The sequence below is a fragment of the Mixophyes fleayi genome, chromosome 2, assembly GCF_038048845.1.
Source record: "Mixophyes fleayi isolate aMixFle1 chromosome 2, aMixFle1.hap1, whole genome shotgun sequence".
NCBI classification, from domain to species: Eukaryota; Metazoa; Chordata; class Amphibia; order Anura; family Limnodynastidae; genus Mixophyes; species Mixophyes fleayi.
In genome coordinates, this window is record NC_134403.1 from 336,292,499 (window position 1) to 336,312,266 (window position 19,768).

Sequence of the window (19,768 nt, forward strand, 5' to 3'; positions counted from 1 at the left end):
GTAACAATGGCCGTTTTTATATTTATCATCATCATCAGTTATTTATATAGCGCCACTTATTTCGCTGCGCTGTATAGAGAACTCATTCACATCAGTCCCTGCCCCATTGGAGCTTACAGTCTAAATTCCCTAACATACACACACAGACAAACAGAGAGAGAGGCTAAGGTCAATTTTGATTGCAGCCAATTAACCTACTAGTATGTTTTTGGAGTATGGGAGGAAACCGGAGCACCCGGAGGAAACCCATGCAAACACAGGCAGAACATACAAACTCCACACAGATAAGGCCATGGTTGGGAATTGAACTCATGACCCCAGTGCTGTGAGGCAGAAGTGCTAACCACTAGGCCACTGTGCTGCCCATTTATATGCACAGTTCAGAGGAAACAACACAGTGCCTGCTACTACCAACCTAACACAAAAGCACCATACACCGAATACAGAAGTTTGTCAAACCACAGACAGTCTCCCCAATAATCTACCCTCATGGTCATCAGAACCACTCAAGTTGAACGCTCTGCCTTCTGGAACAGAGTTGTTACAATTGATACCTGCTCTCTGCTCCTGGCAGACAAGTTATGCATCTGCCTATCAAGTTTTTACTCAATAACTAAAGAGACTTATCAATCACATTATAATAGAATGTTCTCTTTGGATCTGAGGTTATGTGCAGTGGGTCCCCAACTGCACAAGTTTTCAATCAACCATGCTCAGCCTAACACAAAGGTTAGTAACCATATAATAGCATAGTGAGATTGATCCATTTGCCATTCACCACTATGCCAAATCAACCTTGGCTCAAGATAAGTTGACTCTGCCAAAGTGGCCTTAAACTCAACCAAAATAATCCATGCCAAGCAATCAAACAGGGGTACAGCCTGAAGCATATTAATAATGGTCTCCATTTAAGCGCTTAAACCAATCCACTGTCTGGCACCACTCTCACTTAAATTCCTTAGCTGAAAAAGTTCCCAGCTATTCAGACCCCATTTGGATACTGTACCTCAACCCTTCTCTGCATGGCACCATAGTTAATGTAAGTTACTGAACCTGCACCTTCTACAGACATGGGGCATAAAACCTTCTACAGACTTGGGGCAAAACTGCTACTTTACTAGTGAAGTCTATCTGCCAAGAATAACGGCCACACGTGGACTAATTCTTACAAAGTAGACCAAAGAACTTTATTAGGAAGCATACAACACCAAGCATGCACTCTGGCCCAACCTTTCATAACATGAGGCCAACCTGAACAACCTCATCCAGTCTACTACTCCAGGCTTGCAGCCTACTCCAGCCCACAGGTGGTCCATGAATGGTTCATCTTTTATTATCACCGTCGGTACTTGGAGACACACAGCAGTGGTTGTTCACTGCAATATGGGGCTTGTGGCCTACTGTTACATGTTTGGTGGTAAGGTTTCCTGCAGTTCCAAAAATACGTTTCCAAAACCTACGTGGGACACTCATATGCCACCACAAGCCGTCAAGGTGCTAGAACCGAGTACGTAAGCAAGTAACAAATGCATCCTTCACATTTCATTCTTCTTCCTTCACATATGCAGCAGTTATTAATCACATGCAAATGATTTAGGTCAAACCCCACCATGGGGCTTACTAATCACTGGTCTGCAACATATTATGACATATGTGAGGTGTTGAAAAATCACCAAGTCACTACTGCCAGAGAGTTAAGAGACTCAGACTCTTTGTTATATAACTCACCACCCAAACTATCTCTAACCACCAATTATATATCAGAAGCACCACATGCCTGCCCTAATGAAAAAGTAATAAAAAATGGAGGGAAAATGGTGGTAAAATGCAATTATAAAGAATTAACAAGATTGATGAGCTAACTTCCTGACACAGGTAAAGACAAGCAATTGTATTGACATTCAAAATGGGGTAGGATAGAAAGGATCCGCAAATTCTGTTTGCCTCTTCTCTCATTGGGGAGACAGTGGTGGATCTAGTCTAGTAAAGGAGAGTTACAATCTTGGAATGTGATCTTTGAAATGTCTAATATGGCCCAGAAACATTCCAGATCTTCTGAAACTTGAAGAAGCTCTTCAAGATCCAGAAGATCTTGACTGTTTCTAAATGACACAAAAGGTTGTTTAGGTCATTCAGGTATGGTTGATCAGCTTATATGTTATCATAATGTCACTGGGGTTTCGCAGAAAACCAATTAGTGCTTTCAGGGACCAGACCTAGAAATGATCTGAACAACCTCATATGTATTATTTAATAAAATTTTAATATAACAAAGGTAAAAACTCATAAATTAAATATCATCAAAGCTTTTCTGGATGTAACCAAATATGAGCGATGGAAGTACTTCAGTGGACATGATGTTAGTCAGCTGGTGCTCCGTGCACAGAGAGCAAACCCTGGATATGGTTGATAGCTGAGAAAGTCTTTCCATTCCTGGACGTAGTGAAAGCACATCTGCAACGCGGGAATCCAACTACTCTTAATGTTGTACATATGATCAGGGCTTTGATACCCCTGACAACATTGTTGGCCAAATTGTGCTGAATGGGTTTACTATGTAATGAGGTTGTGGAACTCCCAAATATTTTTTGACAGGACGCAGAGAGCCTTTCATCTTCATGGCCCACAGTCAACCCATGAGATATAATATGTAGGCTTCAGTATCACATCGATCTACAATTGTTTTTATAATGTAAGCTCAATAATCATTATACTCAATACATTAAGTTCTACATCCTATCTTTACTCTGCACCTGGTATTTTGATCCTATGTTGTGGTTGGATCCTGGAGCAGTAAACCTGCGCAAATCAGTAACGATTTTATGTTTTGAATGTGATTACTATTGGTGAGATTGATCAAATGCGCTGTTGATTTATGATATATCAAAATTACTGATCATGCAGATTATTTCATAATAGAGCCTCCTACAAGTTTGTTGATAAGAACCACCCCACTGAAATAAAACACCCCAAATACTTGATACTTATTTGTACACTGAAATTGAAAGTTACATTAAAGCACATTTAAAGCAAATTTATACTCAATGTATTACTACATCACTCTTGAAATAAAGATGATATTGAAGCCATTTGCATTAGCACTATTAAGGAATTTGAAATAGCTCATTTCTAATACTGGATACCTCAGAGATTCATTACAGGCAATAGGCAGAAACTATCAAAGTTGAGAAAGCAGGGCTCTGTAATCTTCAATAATGGTAGTGATATTTCATCACTCTACTACTATCTATGGGGGTAAAGTGTTAATATCCTGCCTACTAACTAAAAGGTAATGCTAGAAGTTTTCTCCCCATGACAGAGAAAATACAATATATTTATTATGAGACCACTGAACTTACATGTAAAAATTTATGACAACTGATGCATAAGTAACTGGCACAAAATGTGTTGTAATCAATAGCAATCTGTCAGAATACCCTTTTGCTATCAGTTTTCACTGTTTGTCCCCAGTTTTGAAGTGGGCAGGTATAGAACAACCTGTAGCCAATCAGATCAATGGAATAGTCACAGCAGCACATTTTATTTAAAGAAATACATGTGCTGACCCTGTGGGAGAGAGTGATGTGTGATTCTGTTTTGTACACGGGCAGAGTGTGAGGAGGCAGGAAGACACAGACTTAAGCTGCTACACACCTATGCAATCATACTTCAGAGTCAACATCTCTAACGATCTCCAACGATTGAAAGTCCAGATGAGCATGCCGATTCAGCAGTACACACCTACACAATTTACCTTCAGATCTGTGCTCTTCAACTCCCATAATCATCTGATGAAAAGAGATTGTTCCATCTTTGACTGGGATCTTTAGGAACTTAACAACACCAAATTAACAGATGCAATGTCTTTTGATTAGAGATGTTCACTGATCCCTGTATTCTGGTTTTGGTTTTGGATCTGGATTAACTTTGTGTTTTGGTTTTGGCAAAACCGCCCTTGCGTGTTTTGGTTTTGGTTTTGGATCCCCATTTTTTTTCTAAAATCACATAATCTTGTCATTTGCAGTCAATTTTGACCATCTCACAGGTCACAATATTATTTTCTTACACTTTCGAACAAAGGCTGCAGCGACCTGGCTGGATGGTAAGCGACAGAGCAATGGCACAAACACACGGCAGTTCATAGCACATCTAGGAAACATCGCCACACAGCAGTGGCAGAAAAGAAAAGTGGTGCAAGATGGAAATGTTCTTGGGCCCTCCCAAACACCCTTATGTAAGATATTGAAAAGGACATATACAGTTTAACAAAGCAAGCACTCAACCGACAAGCAGTGCCACTTTTGTGGCTGAAGTGCTATGTTTGTTTGGACCCCCACAAAAAAAGCTAACAATAGCTTAGCTGTCTTAAGCCTAACAGTGATGTCAATGAACTCTACACTATTAAACCATGTCTGATCGTGCTGCATTTTTAATCTCCTTCTCCTCTGTGGTTGCCTCCCTGTCATCCCTGAAGAACTGCCAAACTTATGTAGACACAGGAATGGATATTACAACTGAAGTGGCATTAGATCTGCTGCAGATAGACTGTGACCCGGAACATGTGGACAGCATGGAATCTGTCATGTTGGAATACGCTGCACTGAACAGAGATTTAAACCAATATATAAATGCAGTTGAGAAGGCCGTATTTAAGTTAAAACGTGATCCACCGGATGAGATTCCGGATTTAAGAGAACTTGTACATGAGAGATACACTGCGCTTCAGATAAATAATACAGAGGAGGGCATAAGGCAGGATGAAACATTTTAAAGTTTAAAGAACAGCTTAGAGATCTGAGAAAACAAATGGATGTGCCACTGGCCCCTGCAGAGTAAGCTTTGGAAGATGATGACGAGGAGATCGCTGTCACCCTGAGCACATACACGGTACAGTGAAACTGAGAATGAATCATGAAATCAGTTTTGGTTCATTTGATCGTTCCACCCGTTCCTTGGATAACTGTGGTAATTCTACAGCTAATACATACAGTGAAGAGGGCGGTCATGCATAAGGAGACCCTCAAAGGTGGGAAAGGGATCCCAGATATCCCCACCATGCTCCTAGCCTTCTTTGTCTGCAACTGCATCCGCAGAACTCTTATTGAAAAGAACATTAGCTCTGCTGGGAAGTCCATGTCCTGCTTTTTTCACATGTCTCTTTGGAGGACCCTTGGTTGGGACAAGTGGGACAGATCCTTCCCTTACAACTGGACTACACCTTGGTTTTACCTGGATGTTGGACAATTTGTGAGGGAGCACCATCTGCAGGGACTTAAACCAGACTTGTGGAAGCCAAAAACTGTCCACAAGCTCATCAGAGCTAAAGACGTTATGGAGTCTGTTCCATGGCTCCCTGCTGCAACAACAAAACACGTGTGGGAGAATGTGGCCTCTAAGAGGCTGACTAACAGACACAAAGACATTGCATGGATGGCTATCCAAGGGGTTCTGCCTTTCAAGACATTCATATACTCCCGGAACCTGTGCCGATATGTCCACTGCCCCTTCTGCATCACCCGAAGGGAAACAGCACAGTGTATTTCTTAGGACTGCCCCACTGCACCAGCACAGTTGGATGCCTTGGAACATGAACTTAAGGACAGTGTGCCCAGATCTTGCCTTTCATACCATTCGGTATTTTATGGATTATTTCCTGGGACCCACACCATTGGGACAATCCAGGATGCCTGACGCCTTATGAACTGCTTTAAGGACGCTATTTGGCTTGCCAGGAATTACCTCATCTTGAAAAGGGAGAAGATAACCATCCAGGAATGTCACAGGCTGATCCACAGCCTGCTAAGAGACTATAACACCATTGACAGTCCTGAGGAAGAGGAAGATGATTAATTTTCTGTCTCCCTCTTCTCTTTCTCCACCTTTCTGTTTATTCAATAAACTTTGGGTTGTGTCTCCCCCTTCCTTACCCCTTTCAACCCATTCCTCCATCACTGTTTGAAGTTTTGTTGAATGTCTTGCCTTAATTTATGCACCCTTCCCTATATTTGTGTCTGTCTAAATAAAGCTTCGGTCTTCTGTGTACTGCTGTGAGTCCATTTTGATAACACAGTACAGTGTGACTGCAGATTTAGACCAAGACTGCCAGCCCAATTATTTGTATTTCAGCAATGACAATTAGCAATGGCGCAATGGAGCTCTCCTCTTTGTGTTTTACATATATAACACAGTACAATGTGACTGCAGATTTAGAAGACCAAGCCTGCCAGACCTATTATTTCTATTTCAGCATTGACAATTAGCAATGGAGCTCTCCTCTTTGTATGTTACCTATATAACACAGTACAATGTGACTGAAAATTTAGAAGACCAAGCCTGCCAGACCTATTATTTGTATTTCAGCAATGACAATTAGCAATGGAGCAATGGAGCTCTCCTGAATGTCACTGTAGACTTTGAAGAACACTGCTACCCCTCCTCTTTCTTTTCTACCTATGACACTGCCCAACTGCACTAGAGACTGCCAAAAACTGTGTTACTCCTTCTGTGAAATGGCGCTGGATCGCCCTTGTAGGGCGGTACTTATAGAATCCACAACTCGCGAGATCCGACGATGTAACGATGACATTTTGCCTCGTTATCAATTCCGAGGGCGTGCGGAAGTACAGAGCTGGGTCGGCTCGATACTCGGATCTGCTAAGTTCGGGTGTGTTCGGTTCTCAAGGAACCGAGCCTGAGCATCTCTAGTTTTGATATGAGAAAGCATGATCGCTGAAGTGTACACACTCATGCAATATCTGACCAAACGTTCGTGAATCATGTGAACTGCACGATAATCGCATAGGTCTGTGCCCAGGTAAAGAGCGGGATAATGGAAGCAGCAGTGTCCCCAATAGCGCATAGTGATATGAGGCTCTTGTCGTACACAGATATTATTACAGTTTAGAAAATAAAAGCAAACACATAATTCATTTGGATTACCATGCCTTTTATGCATTGTTACCGGTGCGCCAGTTTAAATAAATAAACCCACAGTTTATAACAGTTCTCAAAGCTCAGAACTTTACCTCAGTATTCGCAGCAGCTTTATTACTGCTATAACCCTTAAATTATCTATGCTTTAGACTCACACCTATGAGTATATTTACTAAACTGCGGGTTTGAAAAAGTGGAGATGTTGCTTTTAGCAACCAATCAGATTCTAGCTGTCATTGTGTACTAAATAAATAACTAGATTGGTTGCTGTAGGCAACATCTTCACTTTCTCAAACCCTCAGTTTAGTAAATACACCCACTAATCTGCACTAGAGAATGCTTGTTCTCTCCTCTGTATTATTCCTCCCTAGGGGACCAGTATCACACAGTATATCAGAAAAACCTCAAGAGATTATAGCTCAGGGAACTTTACCTTAAATATCTGAAAAAATAATCTGAATAAGGAAAAAATATAGCCTTCCCAGGTGTACAGTACAAGTGTTTTTTATAGATTCAAAACAAGAATAAACCTACATTTGGATTTTGTATAGATTAACTATCATAAACAACCAACATTATTATGTTCATATTAATATCATGATTAACTACCTACTATAAAAGCAATGTAACAAATGGAAATTAAAGATGCCTAATTATCATTTAAAGCCAACTATGGCAATTAGTCTTTTTAGTATTTATTGTAGAAAAAAAAAAATCAGTTTAAGTGCAATTTAGCAAAAGACAAATCTCCCTGAGACAGATGAGCTGCCCTGGAGATAGTGGCCCGAATGGTGAGGGCTAACTTAAGTCATGCTTGCCAACTTTGGCATAAAGCTATCCGGGAGAGGGCTCTGTCATGGGGGGGTGGCCACGTGAAATGCATTGTTAGGCTCCGCCCCTGTCAAACTGTACCGATTTCAGCCAATCACAGCAGGGGGCAGGGCCAGGATGACTCATTTAGTCCTACCCCCACCCACTTCACCAATGAAGAGGACAGGCTGCGGGATGGTGCCCTGCTCTCCTAGGAGTCCTGGAGAGTATGCAACTGAGAGTTTGCAAATGTGTATATTCAGGAGCCACAGTGGTATTGATACTCCAGATTTGGGATTTCAGTTCCACATGATTAAAAAATAAATTAAGTTTAAGAATAGATCAAATTTATTTAAACAAATTTCAAAATAAATTTAAAAACCTTTAAATTATAAATATATATATATATATATATATATATATACATATCTAATATATATACATATCTAATATATATAAGTTAGTCTGTGTGTGTGTGGAAAAAAAAACTCAGAAAGGGCTGAAATTTGGTATACTAAGATGTTTTTTAATTTGTTAATTGTTAAAAGAAAGTGTTTATAAAGATTTTAAAAAAATATATATATATTTCTTGAAGGAGAAGTGACAGTTGGGAGTGGTTGGTGGTTGCCGGGGTGACAGTTGGGAGTGGTTGGTGGTTGCCCGGGGTGACAGTTGGGAGTGGTTGGTGGTTGCCAGGGGTGACAGAGCGAGAGGAGTGTGATACTCAGGACCGCTGAGAGAGATCCCTGTGTCTGGATAGACATCTGGATAGATGTGGCGATAAAGATGAAGGATGGGGTGATGGAGAAAAATGATGAGGTGGTGACATGTGGACAAAACCACGTTAAAAAAGGGCGCTTGCGTCGGGAAGTAACGCTCTTCCCCTGAGGAGGCCTGGCCTAGCCCCAAATGCATGACAAGGACCTTTTTAACACCTTAAGTAGCTTGATTTGACTAGAATGCATGAGTATCATGCACGGGTTAACTTGTGTATATATATATATATATATATATATATATATATATATATATATATATATATATTCAATGAAAAAAGCATATTTATAAATGATTTAAATAAGTTTTCACCATCCAGGTATTGACAACCAATCTTAGCACCAGCAGGGTTATCTCTGGGGATGCAATAACAAGTCCTATTGTGAGTGCAATGCCTGTTTTTACTTGCAATATATAAATGAATAGGCCCCAGAGTATCAAATGTGTCTGCAGGAGAGATCTAGCGGCCCTTGGTCACTGTGGTTTTATATACAGACAACCGTAAAGCAGAACAGCAACAAAGCAAGGGTTATAGGTGTCGGAAACGTTGACTTTAATCAAATGAGAAATAATTTATATGTGAATCTCTGACGAGGTGGGAATTGATAAGTGGAGGCCTGGAATAGTGGCATGAACTAACAAATGCATTATTAAATGCAAGTATGTGCCAAATGTTTTAGTGAAAGTAAAAAAAAGATAAAATCATTATGATTCTCCAAGAAAGTAGCAGTTGTTGAGAATTATAAAAGCATGTAAAGATAGTCTAAAAGACTAAACACACAATAAAGGTCAGATTCAGTTCAGTGCAAGGTGCCACTGAACATTGCCTCGATGCTCGGATGCGCATACTGCTGCCTATTACCATAATAAATCTCCGCTCATGTTTCTCTGCACCTCTATGGGACGCAAGGAAAAATGAGCAGCAATCTCAGACTCAACATTGCGGACTGTCTCAGAGACACATTGCGCTGAAAGTAATCTCACCCAAATGAATTCAAGCACAAACAGAATAAAAGATTGCACTACACCACATGACCTCTTCTGTTAATTCATTTGACATGCTGAATATTATATGTGGTCATGTGGTCATGTAATTCCTTACTGAATGCAGCACAATTAATCTATTATAACCTAGTTACTCCTGTTGTCTTTTTCCTGCTCTGATGCTTCACTTGATTCTGTCATTGCATTGCTAGACACATGCACAGACCTGCCTTATTTCAAAGTGCTGTCCATGGATCACGTTACAACGTAACTACTGAAAAAGGCTGCCTAAGAATAAACACGATCTGTATTTAGAAATTAGCTGAATAATTATTTACAATAAGGAGACACATATATGGTGTAGTACAATTTACTTATTGATTTTACTAGAAGATGAACAGCTCTTTTAATAGTGACTAGACAGAACAGAGCTATAATTCTTTAAAAATAACTGTTTGTGCCAAGAGATAAGAGAAGAACAGGGGAGAGTGACAAATAATCGATACAGGTTATATCGTTGAAATGCTTACCAAAAGCTTATAGACAGGCCATGTTCCTTACACATAGTGCACTGGATAAAACTCATGTACTGTCAATAGTAAATACATCTATCAATACATCTATTAATCTTTACATTGATTAAGTGGGATTTGTAACCAAAATCATTAATCAGCAAAAATATGTAAAGGAATTCCCTTACAACTATCTTTCTACACATATATAAATACCTTATTGTTATCTATGGTAGCGTAATGTAATTGGCATTTAAATGTCAATTCTTACAGGGGTATTTGGGTGTCCCATTGACCTTACACAGTCATGGCCAAAAGTTTTGAGAATGACACAAATATTGGTTTTCACAAAGTTTGCTGCTTCAGTGTTTTTAGACCTTTTTGTCAGATGTTGCTATGGTATACTGAAGTAACATTACAAGCATTTCATAAGTGTCAAAGGCTTTTATTGTCAATTGCATTAAGTTATGCAAAGAGTCAATATTTGCAGTGTTGACCCTTCTTTTTGAAGACCTCTGCAGTTCGCCCTGGTATGCTGTCAATCAGCTTCTGGGCCACATACTGACTGACGGCCGCCCATTCTTGCCTAATCAATGCTTGGAGTTTGTCAGAATTTGTGGGTTTTTGTTTGTCCACCCACCTCTTGAGAATTGACCACAAGTTCTCAAGGGGATTAAGGTCTGGGAAGTTTCCTGGCGATGGAACCAAAATTTCGATGTTTTGATCCCTGAGCCACTTAGTTATCAATTATGCTTTATGGCAAGGTGCCCCATCATGCTGGAAAAGGCATTATTCTTCACCAACCTTTTGGCCATGACTGTACATCACAGCTAAGAAAGGATTCCCATGGCATTCAGATGGAGCCAAGATCATCAAAGGAACCATTGTAGCTGTCTCTTGGTAACTGTAACTGGTAAACCGAAGGAGTCAGGGGGGTGCCTTAATTTTATAAAAGGATTATCAGGATATGAGTCATAGATTTGGAAAGGTCACTACTGTTAAATTATGCTTTTATAAAATGTCATTATAGGCCTGAGTTAGAGATAGGATTAATTCCAGCTAAGGGTGCAATTTTGTACCTTGCAAAATCATGCTGTGCTATGGGGGGGGTGAAATTTAAAATGTGAAATAATTAGAGGGAGGAATGTCCTAGCTCAACCCTAAACTGCAGTGTGTTTGTGTGGTACATTCAAATGCAGGCAGTATTATCAGTGCATAGAAAAACATTGACACATGGGGGTAAATTTATAAAGCTGTGAGGTTTTAGTGGGTTTGAAAAGTGGTGATGTTGCCTATAGCAACCAATCAGATTCTAGCTATCATTTTGTAGAATGTACTAAATAATTGATAACTAGCGGCCTGATTCATTAAGGATCTTAACTTGAGAAACTTCTTATTTCAGTCTCCTGGACAAAACCATGTCACAATGCAAGGGGTGCAAACTAGGATTTTGTTTTGCACATAAGTTAAATACTGACTGTTTTTTCATGTAGCACACACATATCAACTTTAAATTTCAGTGTACAAATAAGCTATCAAGTATTTGTGTATTACATGAAAAAACAGGCAGTATTTAACTTATGTGCAAAACAGAATGTTAATTTGCACCCCTTGCATTGTAACATGGTTTTGTTCAGGAAACTGAAAGAAGAAGTTTCTCAAGTTAAGATCCTTAATGAATCAGGCCCTAGAATCTGATTGGTTTGCTATAGGCAACATCTCTACTTTTCAAACCCGCTAGAAATTTACCCTATGGTTTGTTCATGGGTACAGTGTAATGTGTACCCTTTAGTTTGATTAGTTCCTAATTATCCTATGTGTAATGGATATTTTTGAAGCATTGCATAGTTTAAAATGCTGTATCATTTAATCTACATAAAGGCATAAATACTTTTACAGTTTAATATTGCTATGTGTATTCAACATGTAAAAAATAAGAATAAATTATAGATACTTGGTATTGGGAGCTGGTTTCAAGAAAAAAATCAATTAAAGGCAGACCAAGTGGTGACCAAAGGGTATATTTACTAAACTGCTCTCTTGAAAAAGTGGAGATGTTGCAACCAATCAGATTCTAGCTTTCATTTATTTAGTGCATTCTACAAAATGACAGCTATAATCTGATTGGTTGCTATAGGCAATATCTCCACTTTTTCAAACACACAGTAAATATACCTCCAATAATGTTGTAGTTAAGGATTGAAATAATTATCATAGATATATTTAAACATGATTATTTATTTACCTCTTCTCTCATTTTGTTTATTCTTCTATACTACAGTACTTGCTACTTTCATCTTCTTTTTCTTACTGCTGTATGCAGCATTTTCTACTACCCTAGTCTCTTATATTTTACAACTGGTGTACATTTTACAATAACTGCCCTCAGTTATTCTCTTTCTGCCCTCCTGCACTTTATTTCTCCCATTTTCTTTTACTAATTGCCATTGAAAGGTCAGATAAGCAGGGATATGTTTCTAGTGTACATTCCTTTGTTTGTATTATCATTTCTACAATTACACAATACTGTGGAACTTCCTGACACTCTACAAATTTTTCAATTTTAACAGCAATATAAATAATTTTAGAGGTCTATATTTTATGCATGTAGACCCAGAGAAACTTTTATGTAAATGAAACCTCTTACCTGGCTGTGTCAGGCTCATGCAACTGTCTGGACTCAATGTGATACTCAATTCCTATTATTTTATTCAGTGGCAGGTGGGGGTGTATATGGTGGTATGTTATACCGCCACTTCTCCTACTGCATTCACTATCAAATTCCGTTCACTTACATTCCCATTACATATCGCCACTATCCACTTCAAACACTGATTTTATTGCCATAGCGATATTTTCCATTACCTAAACTACATTTTTGGACCTTTTTGAAAAGTCGTGCATAGGAAAACTGCGGTATTACCTATAGCAGTCAGTCAAATTCTTCTAGCTGTCATTGTTACAGTTTAAGAAATGAAAGCAAACAGCTGATTGGTTACTATGGGCAACGGAACAGTCCTCCTCTATACTAGTTTTCATAAATCTGATTGGTTACTATGGGCAACAGAACAGTCCTCCTCTATACTAGTTTTCAGAACTCTGATTGGTTACTATGGGCAACAGAACAGTCCTCCTGTATACTAGTTTTCTTAAATCTGATTGATTACTATGGGCAACAGAACAGTCCTTCACTATACTAGTTTACACAGATCTGATTGGTTACTATGGGCAACAGAACAGTCCTTCTCTATACTAGTTTTCATAAATCTGATTGCTTACTATGGGCAACAGAACAGTCCTCCTCTATACTAGTTTTCATAAATTTGATTGCTTACTATGGGCAACAGAACAGTCCTTCTCTATACTAGTTTTCATAAATCTGATTGCTTACTATGGGCAACAGAACAGTCCTCCTCTATACTAGTTTTCATAAATCTGATTGGTTACTATGGGCAACAGAACAGTCCTCCTCTATACTAGTTTTCATAAATGTTTCTCAATATCTTTTAATGCTGGGGTAGGCTGGGTGGTGTACTGTAAAAAAAAACACTCCATTTAAATGAATCCAGCAATAACAGAAACAGTGCCAGTGTTTAACAACTTAACTAACTGCACATCTGAACATTTCTCCTTATTCCTCAAAGGAAAGTAGCAAAATCCACCAGTTTACAATTTTATTTAATCTCCAGATAAACTCCACTGGCAACAACAGTCTTCAAGGTGTATTGATGAGCTCTACACTCTTTCCTTCTTGTATTATAAACGGCTATCCCAGCTGACAGGAAGTCCGAAACAGTGATGGGGTAATTATAAGTCAAAGATATGTCACCTGGTCATGGCCTTTCATAGAAACAGTTAATTGCACAATATTGCTGATTTGGTCACATAAATTACATATAATTAAAAAATTCTGTGTCATCCATGTTCCACGCTGACTCCCAGCACAGTTGTTCTCCATTGTCTCAATACCCACTGCATTGTCTCAGCGTAAAATAAGTACATGGTAATGATCCCTGATGTTATTATTAGTAGTATCAGTAATATTATTATTATAGCATACTCTGAAGTGAGGGTTAGGATATACAAATGAAATAATACAGAATTAATGTAGAAAATGAAATAATATAAAAACAATCACTTGCAAAGTAAGCAGGGTATTGACCCTTTTAAAGCTGCTGCACTAGTCTGGCTGCAATAGTTAAACACTCAGGGCCTGATTCATTAAGGAACTTAAATTAAGAAGTTTCTTATTTAAGTCTCCTGGACAAAACCATGTTATAATGCAAGGGGTGAAAATTAGTTTTCTGTTTTGCACAGAAGTTAAATACTGACTGTTTTTTCATGTAGCACACAAATATCAACTTTAAATTTCAGTGTACAAATAAGCTATCAAGTATTTGTGTGCTACATGAAAAAACAGTCAGTATTTAACTTATGTGCAAAACAGAAAACTAATTTTCACCCCTTGCATTATAACATGGTTTTGTCCAGGAGACTTAAATAAGAAACATAGAAACAAGTCAGATTACCTCTAATGCAATGTTTCCCAACTCCAGGCCTCAAGCTGCCCTCAACAGTCCAGGTTTTAAGGATTTCGTTGCCTGCGTACAGGTGAAGTAATTGGTGCATGAGTCATTTTGATTCAAACACCTGTGCTGAATTGTGGATGTCCTTAAAACCTGGACTGTTAAGTGGGTTTGTGGGCTGGAGTTGGATACCACTGGTTAAGCACAAGCATACTCAATGGATTGTAAAACAGGGTAGATACACACATGATTATAATCACTGAAATGGGAGTAATTAAGTAGTACAAAGAAAGTGATTAAAACACCCTTGTTGAAAGCAGTTGCTGCTAAAAAGCGATATCAGATTCCAGAATCAGTCTTTAAAAAGCACTTTTGAGATCTCTTGCGCATCTTCTATGTGTTATAATCTGGAAACAAATAGGCTTATGTCAAGTACCAAACACAATACTCAGTCGTCTATAAAAGTGATAAATTACTTAATGTTAAATCTGGATCTGTTTCCAAGTAACAGTCTTTCAAAGCAATCAATACTGCTGCAGCTCTTTCTTTCACTCTCGGCGGCTGTAATGCTTTATTTTATTGTGCAGCTTCCTCTTACAAGAATCATACTGTACTGTATGTTAACAATTGCAGGTAATTGCTAAGGGACATTGAGGAACTCTTCTTCAAAGAAGATTTTTTTTTGTACCAGATATCCATTATTCATGATCAATGTTATTCCAGTTGATGCAATGGATGGATGGAATGTATTGGGACAATGTCTATCACATGATGAATTGACAGCTGGAAGACATACACGAGAAGATGAACATTTTAATGTAATAATGCATCATTAAGCAGGCATGAGTCAGGATGATACAACGGTGTGGGCGGGAAATATAAAAATAAACTTGATAAACTTTTTACAAAAAAATTGTGTGAACCATTTGTTATATGCAATGCTGTATACAGAGCTAGATCATCTTTTTCATTTGCTTACTCTTATAGTATATACAGATAATAACATTGTAAAATTAGTAGAGGTCTTTCATTTTCTTAGCTGAGGGATTTGAAAGTTTTATTGAAATCAGAACAATGGTGTTGTATCGTATACCAACCAACTAGCTTTTATTTGACTGACTTCACTACTGAAAGCTATTATCTGATTGGTTGCTATGGGTTACAGTACATTTGTCCTAGCTACAACATGGTCTTAAATAGCAGTTGCCAACCATTAGTAACTATAATGACAGTCAATAAGAAGTAAAATTATTTTTCAGTAAAAAAAACAAAAAAAGTAAAAAGTAGATTTCTTACTGAGAAGACGAAAATGCAAATGCTGTAAAATTCACTATGCAAATGTTTTTGGCCTGAGTATTATTGTGACTCCCTTTTTATAGGTTCAGGGACCACTTGTCCTTAATTTTGCTGAAGAGTATTTTTTTGTTATATGCTCTTACTTAAATATTATGTAATATTATTTAGTAAATGTTTTCAAAAATTCATGATTTAAAGATCACGAAGGGTCAGCAACTGTCTCTTTGTTAAGTAAAATAAGTCTTCAAATCTCTCCCCTAAGAAAAGTCTATTAAAAATACAGTTTGGATCAAAAATACATTTTTAAAGATTTTCTTTTATAATATACAGTATCTTTATAACCTTACTATCAGGTATATTCTCTTAAGAAAAGTGCATTTTAGAGTGCAAATTTCTTTTAAAATGCATTAATCTCATTATATGTCATTCTCTTAATAATGATAATGTTTTAAGCTGGGGTATAAATAACATGTTTGCTATAATAAAAGTGGATCTGTTGAATATTATACAATATATAAAAATAATGTTGTTGATATTTTCTATATGTAGTATGGTTTATGTAATTACTTTGTTACGTAATTATGCATGTATATAAAGTTTGCCAGTGTTCAAATAAGGCAAGCATGGAGGCCAAGATCAAATGTATATATACAGCAGGGATAGCTATGTTGTGCCTTGTGCCACAATAATGCCCTAATGAATTGAAAGGCTGCGTTCGTTTGAATATTGGTTTAGCCCACAATATAGCTACTTCTCATGTGTGTTTGGACAACACTTTATTGTTTTTTTCAGCACTGATCATTTTAATTTAATAAACTAGCTTACCTTTAAAGTTTGGTCTGATTCTTGCATCATATCCAGATGTCCTTCCCATTAACTTGTCCAAAAAATCAGAAGGAGACATGCTCTGAGAAGGGGATTTTCCAGACCTGGAGTCATGTTCTTTACAGTAAGCCGTCCTAAACAAACCACCAGTGGCCAGCATTAGACCCAAAGATCCAAGAGTATCATGTAACATTAGGATAAATAAAAACACTTTTGCTGGTTTCAATGATATACAGACATGTGTACACACACCTCAACAGTCTCGCTGATACAAAACGACATTAAACAATTGTAGGCAAACTATTAGCATTCAAAAAATGAAACACGATTTAGTAATTAAGGACACAATTGTGATTTTTGGGCCAATTCGATTCTGCATTTCAAAGTTCGAGTATGAAGTTCAGCAGTTGCAACAAATAACATTAAAATAAACTATAACTGTTTGCCTGATCAATCATAAATGTCTAGCTTTTATAGTATGATTAACTTGTTTAATTAAAACAGCAAACTTTACTGTGTTCAAGTTCCAAGTTGGAATTCGCATGGAAAACCGTTAAAAATACTATACAACTGTAAAGCGCTATGGAATATGAAGGCATTATATAAATATATTGTGATAAATATACAAAGTAGCCATCTAAGCTCCAGAAGCACATATGTGTTCAAAATGATTCACCTTCCTCTCATTTAGCTCATTTTTCTGAGTTTATTTAAAGTTTGAGAATTTATAGTGAATTTTCTAACTTCAGAGGAGATTCGATTATATAATAATCACATCACAGACAGCACAGAGATATATTTACATGGTATTTCCAATATATTCCGGACATTCTGCTTATCAAAGCGTTGTAATACAGATGACCTATATACCGTCAGAACATCTTCAATGTTTTTTTTAAAAAAGTGTTTTATTACCTCCATTTAAAATTCAAGCCTCCTTCCAAAAATGTACTTTAGTAACTCCAGGCCTTCATGTTATGAAACCAGTTAAAGTGGGAGGAATAATCACAGCTTCATTAAATATGTTAAAAGTGTAAACAATGATGACATATTCTGTTGTGCTCTGCCACGTCCAACCAAATACTTATCTTTCGCCACAAGCTATTTAAAAGGTCGCCTCATCAGTCAGTGCAAATCTACAGATATATAGCATGAAAGACTATCGGGAGCTTTAAAGATATGAATGGCTGAATACATAACTAGGGATATTCCTGGCTGCCTACCTGTCTGCGTACTGAGGATGCCCGTCACACATGGGATATATATCTGCTGATTAACTAACACAGACATTGCATTACAAATACATACAATTATTCCACTAGGAATTTTTTTATGCTGTGTTAAAGCATAATCATAAAAGTACTATCCAATAAGTCTAGCCCCCACAGCTATTTGAACACAGGAATCTAATGACCTTTACAGATATTGCATATGTATGAAAAATGTAAAATCCATGAAAGGCCAGGCAGAATATCATTATTAATGTAATATAGCCATAGGGACCTCTCATCATACACATTGTATATAATCTAACAATTTATTACTCCTTTTTAATCAGCAGAGAATTCAAAAATAAACTCAGCACTGGCTATAGGTTGTATACAGCTCCCTAACCTTAAAAGCTGGATTTATTTAAAACAGTTTTGAATATGAATGAGGTAGATGCTTTGATATTATATGACTCCATTGGTGCTTATGTTAAATGTGGAGCTTTGTGTTCATTCCTATGGATACAAAAGGAGCCTCTCATGTACTTATTAACTTCTGCCAGAGAGGATTATATTACCACAAATATTACGAAGGGAAGACATAGTGATGAACCGTGCACCTGATTAAATGTATGTTCTGGAATATTACCCGGCATTCTCTTGCAAGTTACTGTATTAAAATCAAATTAATATATGGTAGTATGAGTTGATTGATACAAGAATAAGTGAACAATGAACATGCAAATCCCACATGTATGTAAAACATAGCATAGTAATTAATGGTATGTAAATATTAGGAAATTCATTATTTATTTTGCCTACCTGAAGTTATGTGTCTCAAAGAATAATGCAAGGAAGGCTGTCAAAATGTTAACCAACCGCCGGTTCATTCCTCCTGATTTATTTCAAGGTAAAAAATAGTCCAGAAATGACCCCAGAAAAATAAAAAAAAAGCCTTTGGTGGAAGAAGGAAAGAGCTCCTATTGTCTAGATCCCCAAACCGACGAGAATTTGTTTTCCTTGGAAATAAAAATGGGGGAGATGTGCATTGTTACAGACTAAAGGGGAACAACAAAACAAGCTCCGGTCTGGAAACATGGTCAGGTTAAGCCCAGGCTCATAATTTGGCAGCAGTGAAACGACGAAACACAAGACGATCTGTTCCCTCCTTTCCTGATGCTCCCTACAGATAAATGTTATCTCATAAACATAGCGGAGAGTGGGATTCCTGCATAGCCTCGTCCCCCTGGTTGCACAGGATGCTATACTGGACACGTATGTTGCAATTACATCGACAGCTCTGACAGCAAGAGTCCAATATTGACAGTAGCATCCATAAGCAGAGGTGATGAGGGTGATTAGGGAGGGGATAACCCCCACCCCAACTTTTAGGCAAGGTAATGTGAACCGTTTAGTATTTAGACTGGGAGTGACAGTAACTGGCTCCAGTAGTTCCCAGTGATTGTGTGAGTATAGGGAGATGATGGTCTCCTATCCCCAGCTTTGTCTCTGCTCTGTACTGGCAGCAGATACTTCTCCCTGTGCTGCTGTTGCTGACACTGAGGCTGATGTAGAAGAAGAGGAGGGGGCGTGTGGGAGAATGAACAGAAGCTTTTAGTACAGCAACTATGGACTGTGCTGATGGGGGTGGGAGGAGGCAGCTGACTGCATTCCTCCCTACAAAGGAGACAGGTCCACTTTTGCTATTTCCCTGGAATACACTGTATGGCAATCCGGTGTCTGTGACAGAATCAATCATATGAATAGTCTGGAAAGAAAAAGACGCTGCTTGCAGGTTCTGTACCATATAAATTGTCTCAATCACAGGATACAAAGTGCTAAATAATTCATACTTGTGTTTGTAGTGAGTTTTCTTCTGTGTATTTAGAGATGAGAC

General features: G+C 37.9%; 1 protein-coding gene across 3 annotated transcripts in view; it reads right to left on the minus strand.

Moving 5' to 3' along the window:
• GLRA2 (glycine receptor alpha 2) overlaps window positions 1-19,486 on the minus strand; it is a 148,202-nt gene extending 128,716 nt beyond the window's left edge. Inside the window, exons 1-2 of one of the 3 annotated variants that reach the window (XM_075196998.1) lie at window positions 18,694-19,486; window positions 16,664-16,797 (exon numbers count right to left, since the gene is read on the minus strand). In XM_075196998.1, coding sequence (XP_075053099.1) covers window positions 16,664-16,693 — 30 coding nt within the window. In that variant the 5' untranslated portion in view covers window positions 16,694-16,797; window positions 18,694-19,486. The remainder of the gene's footprint in view (window positions 1-16,663; window positions 16,798-18,693) is intronic. The other 2 variants (XM_075196995.1, XM_075196997.1) reach the window with 2 other exon arrangements.
• Window positions 19,487-19,768: the final 282 nt, after the last annotated feature.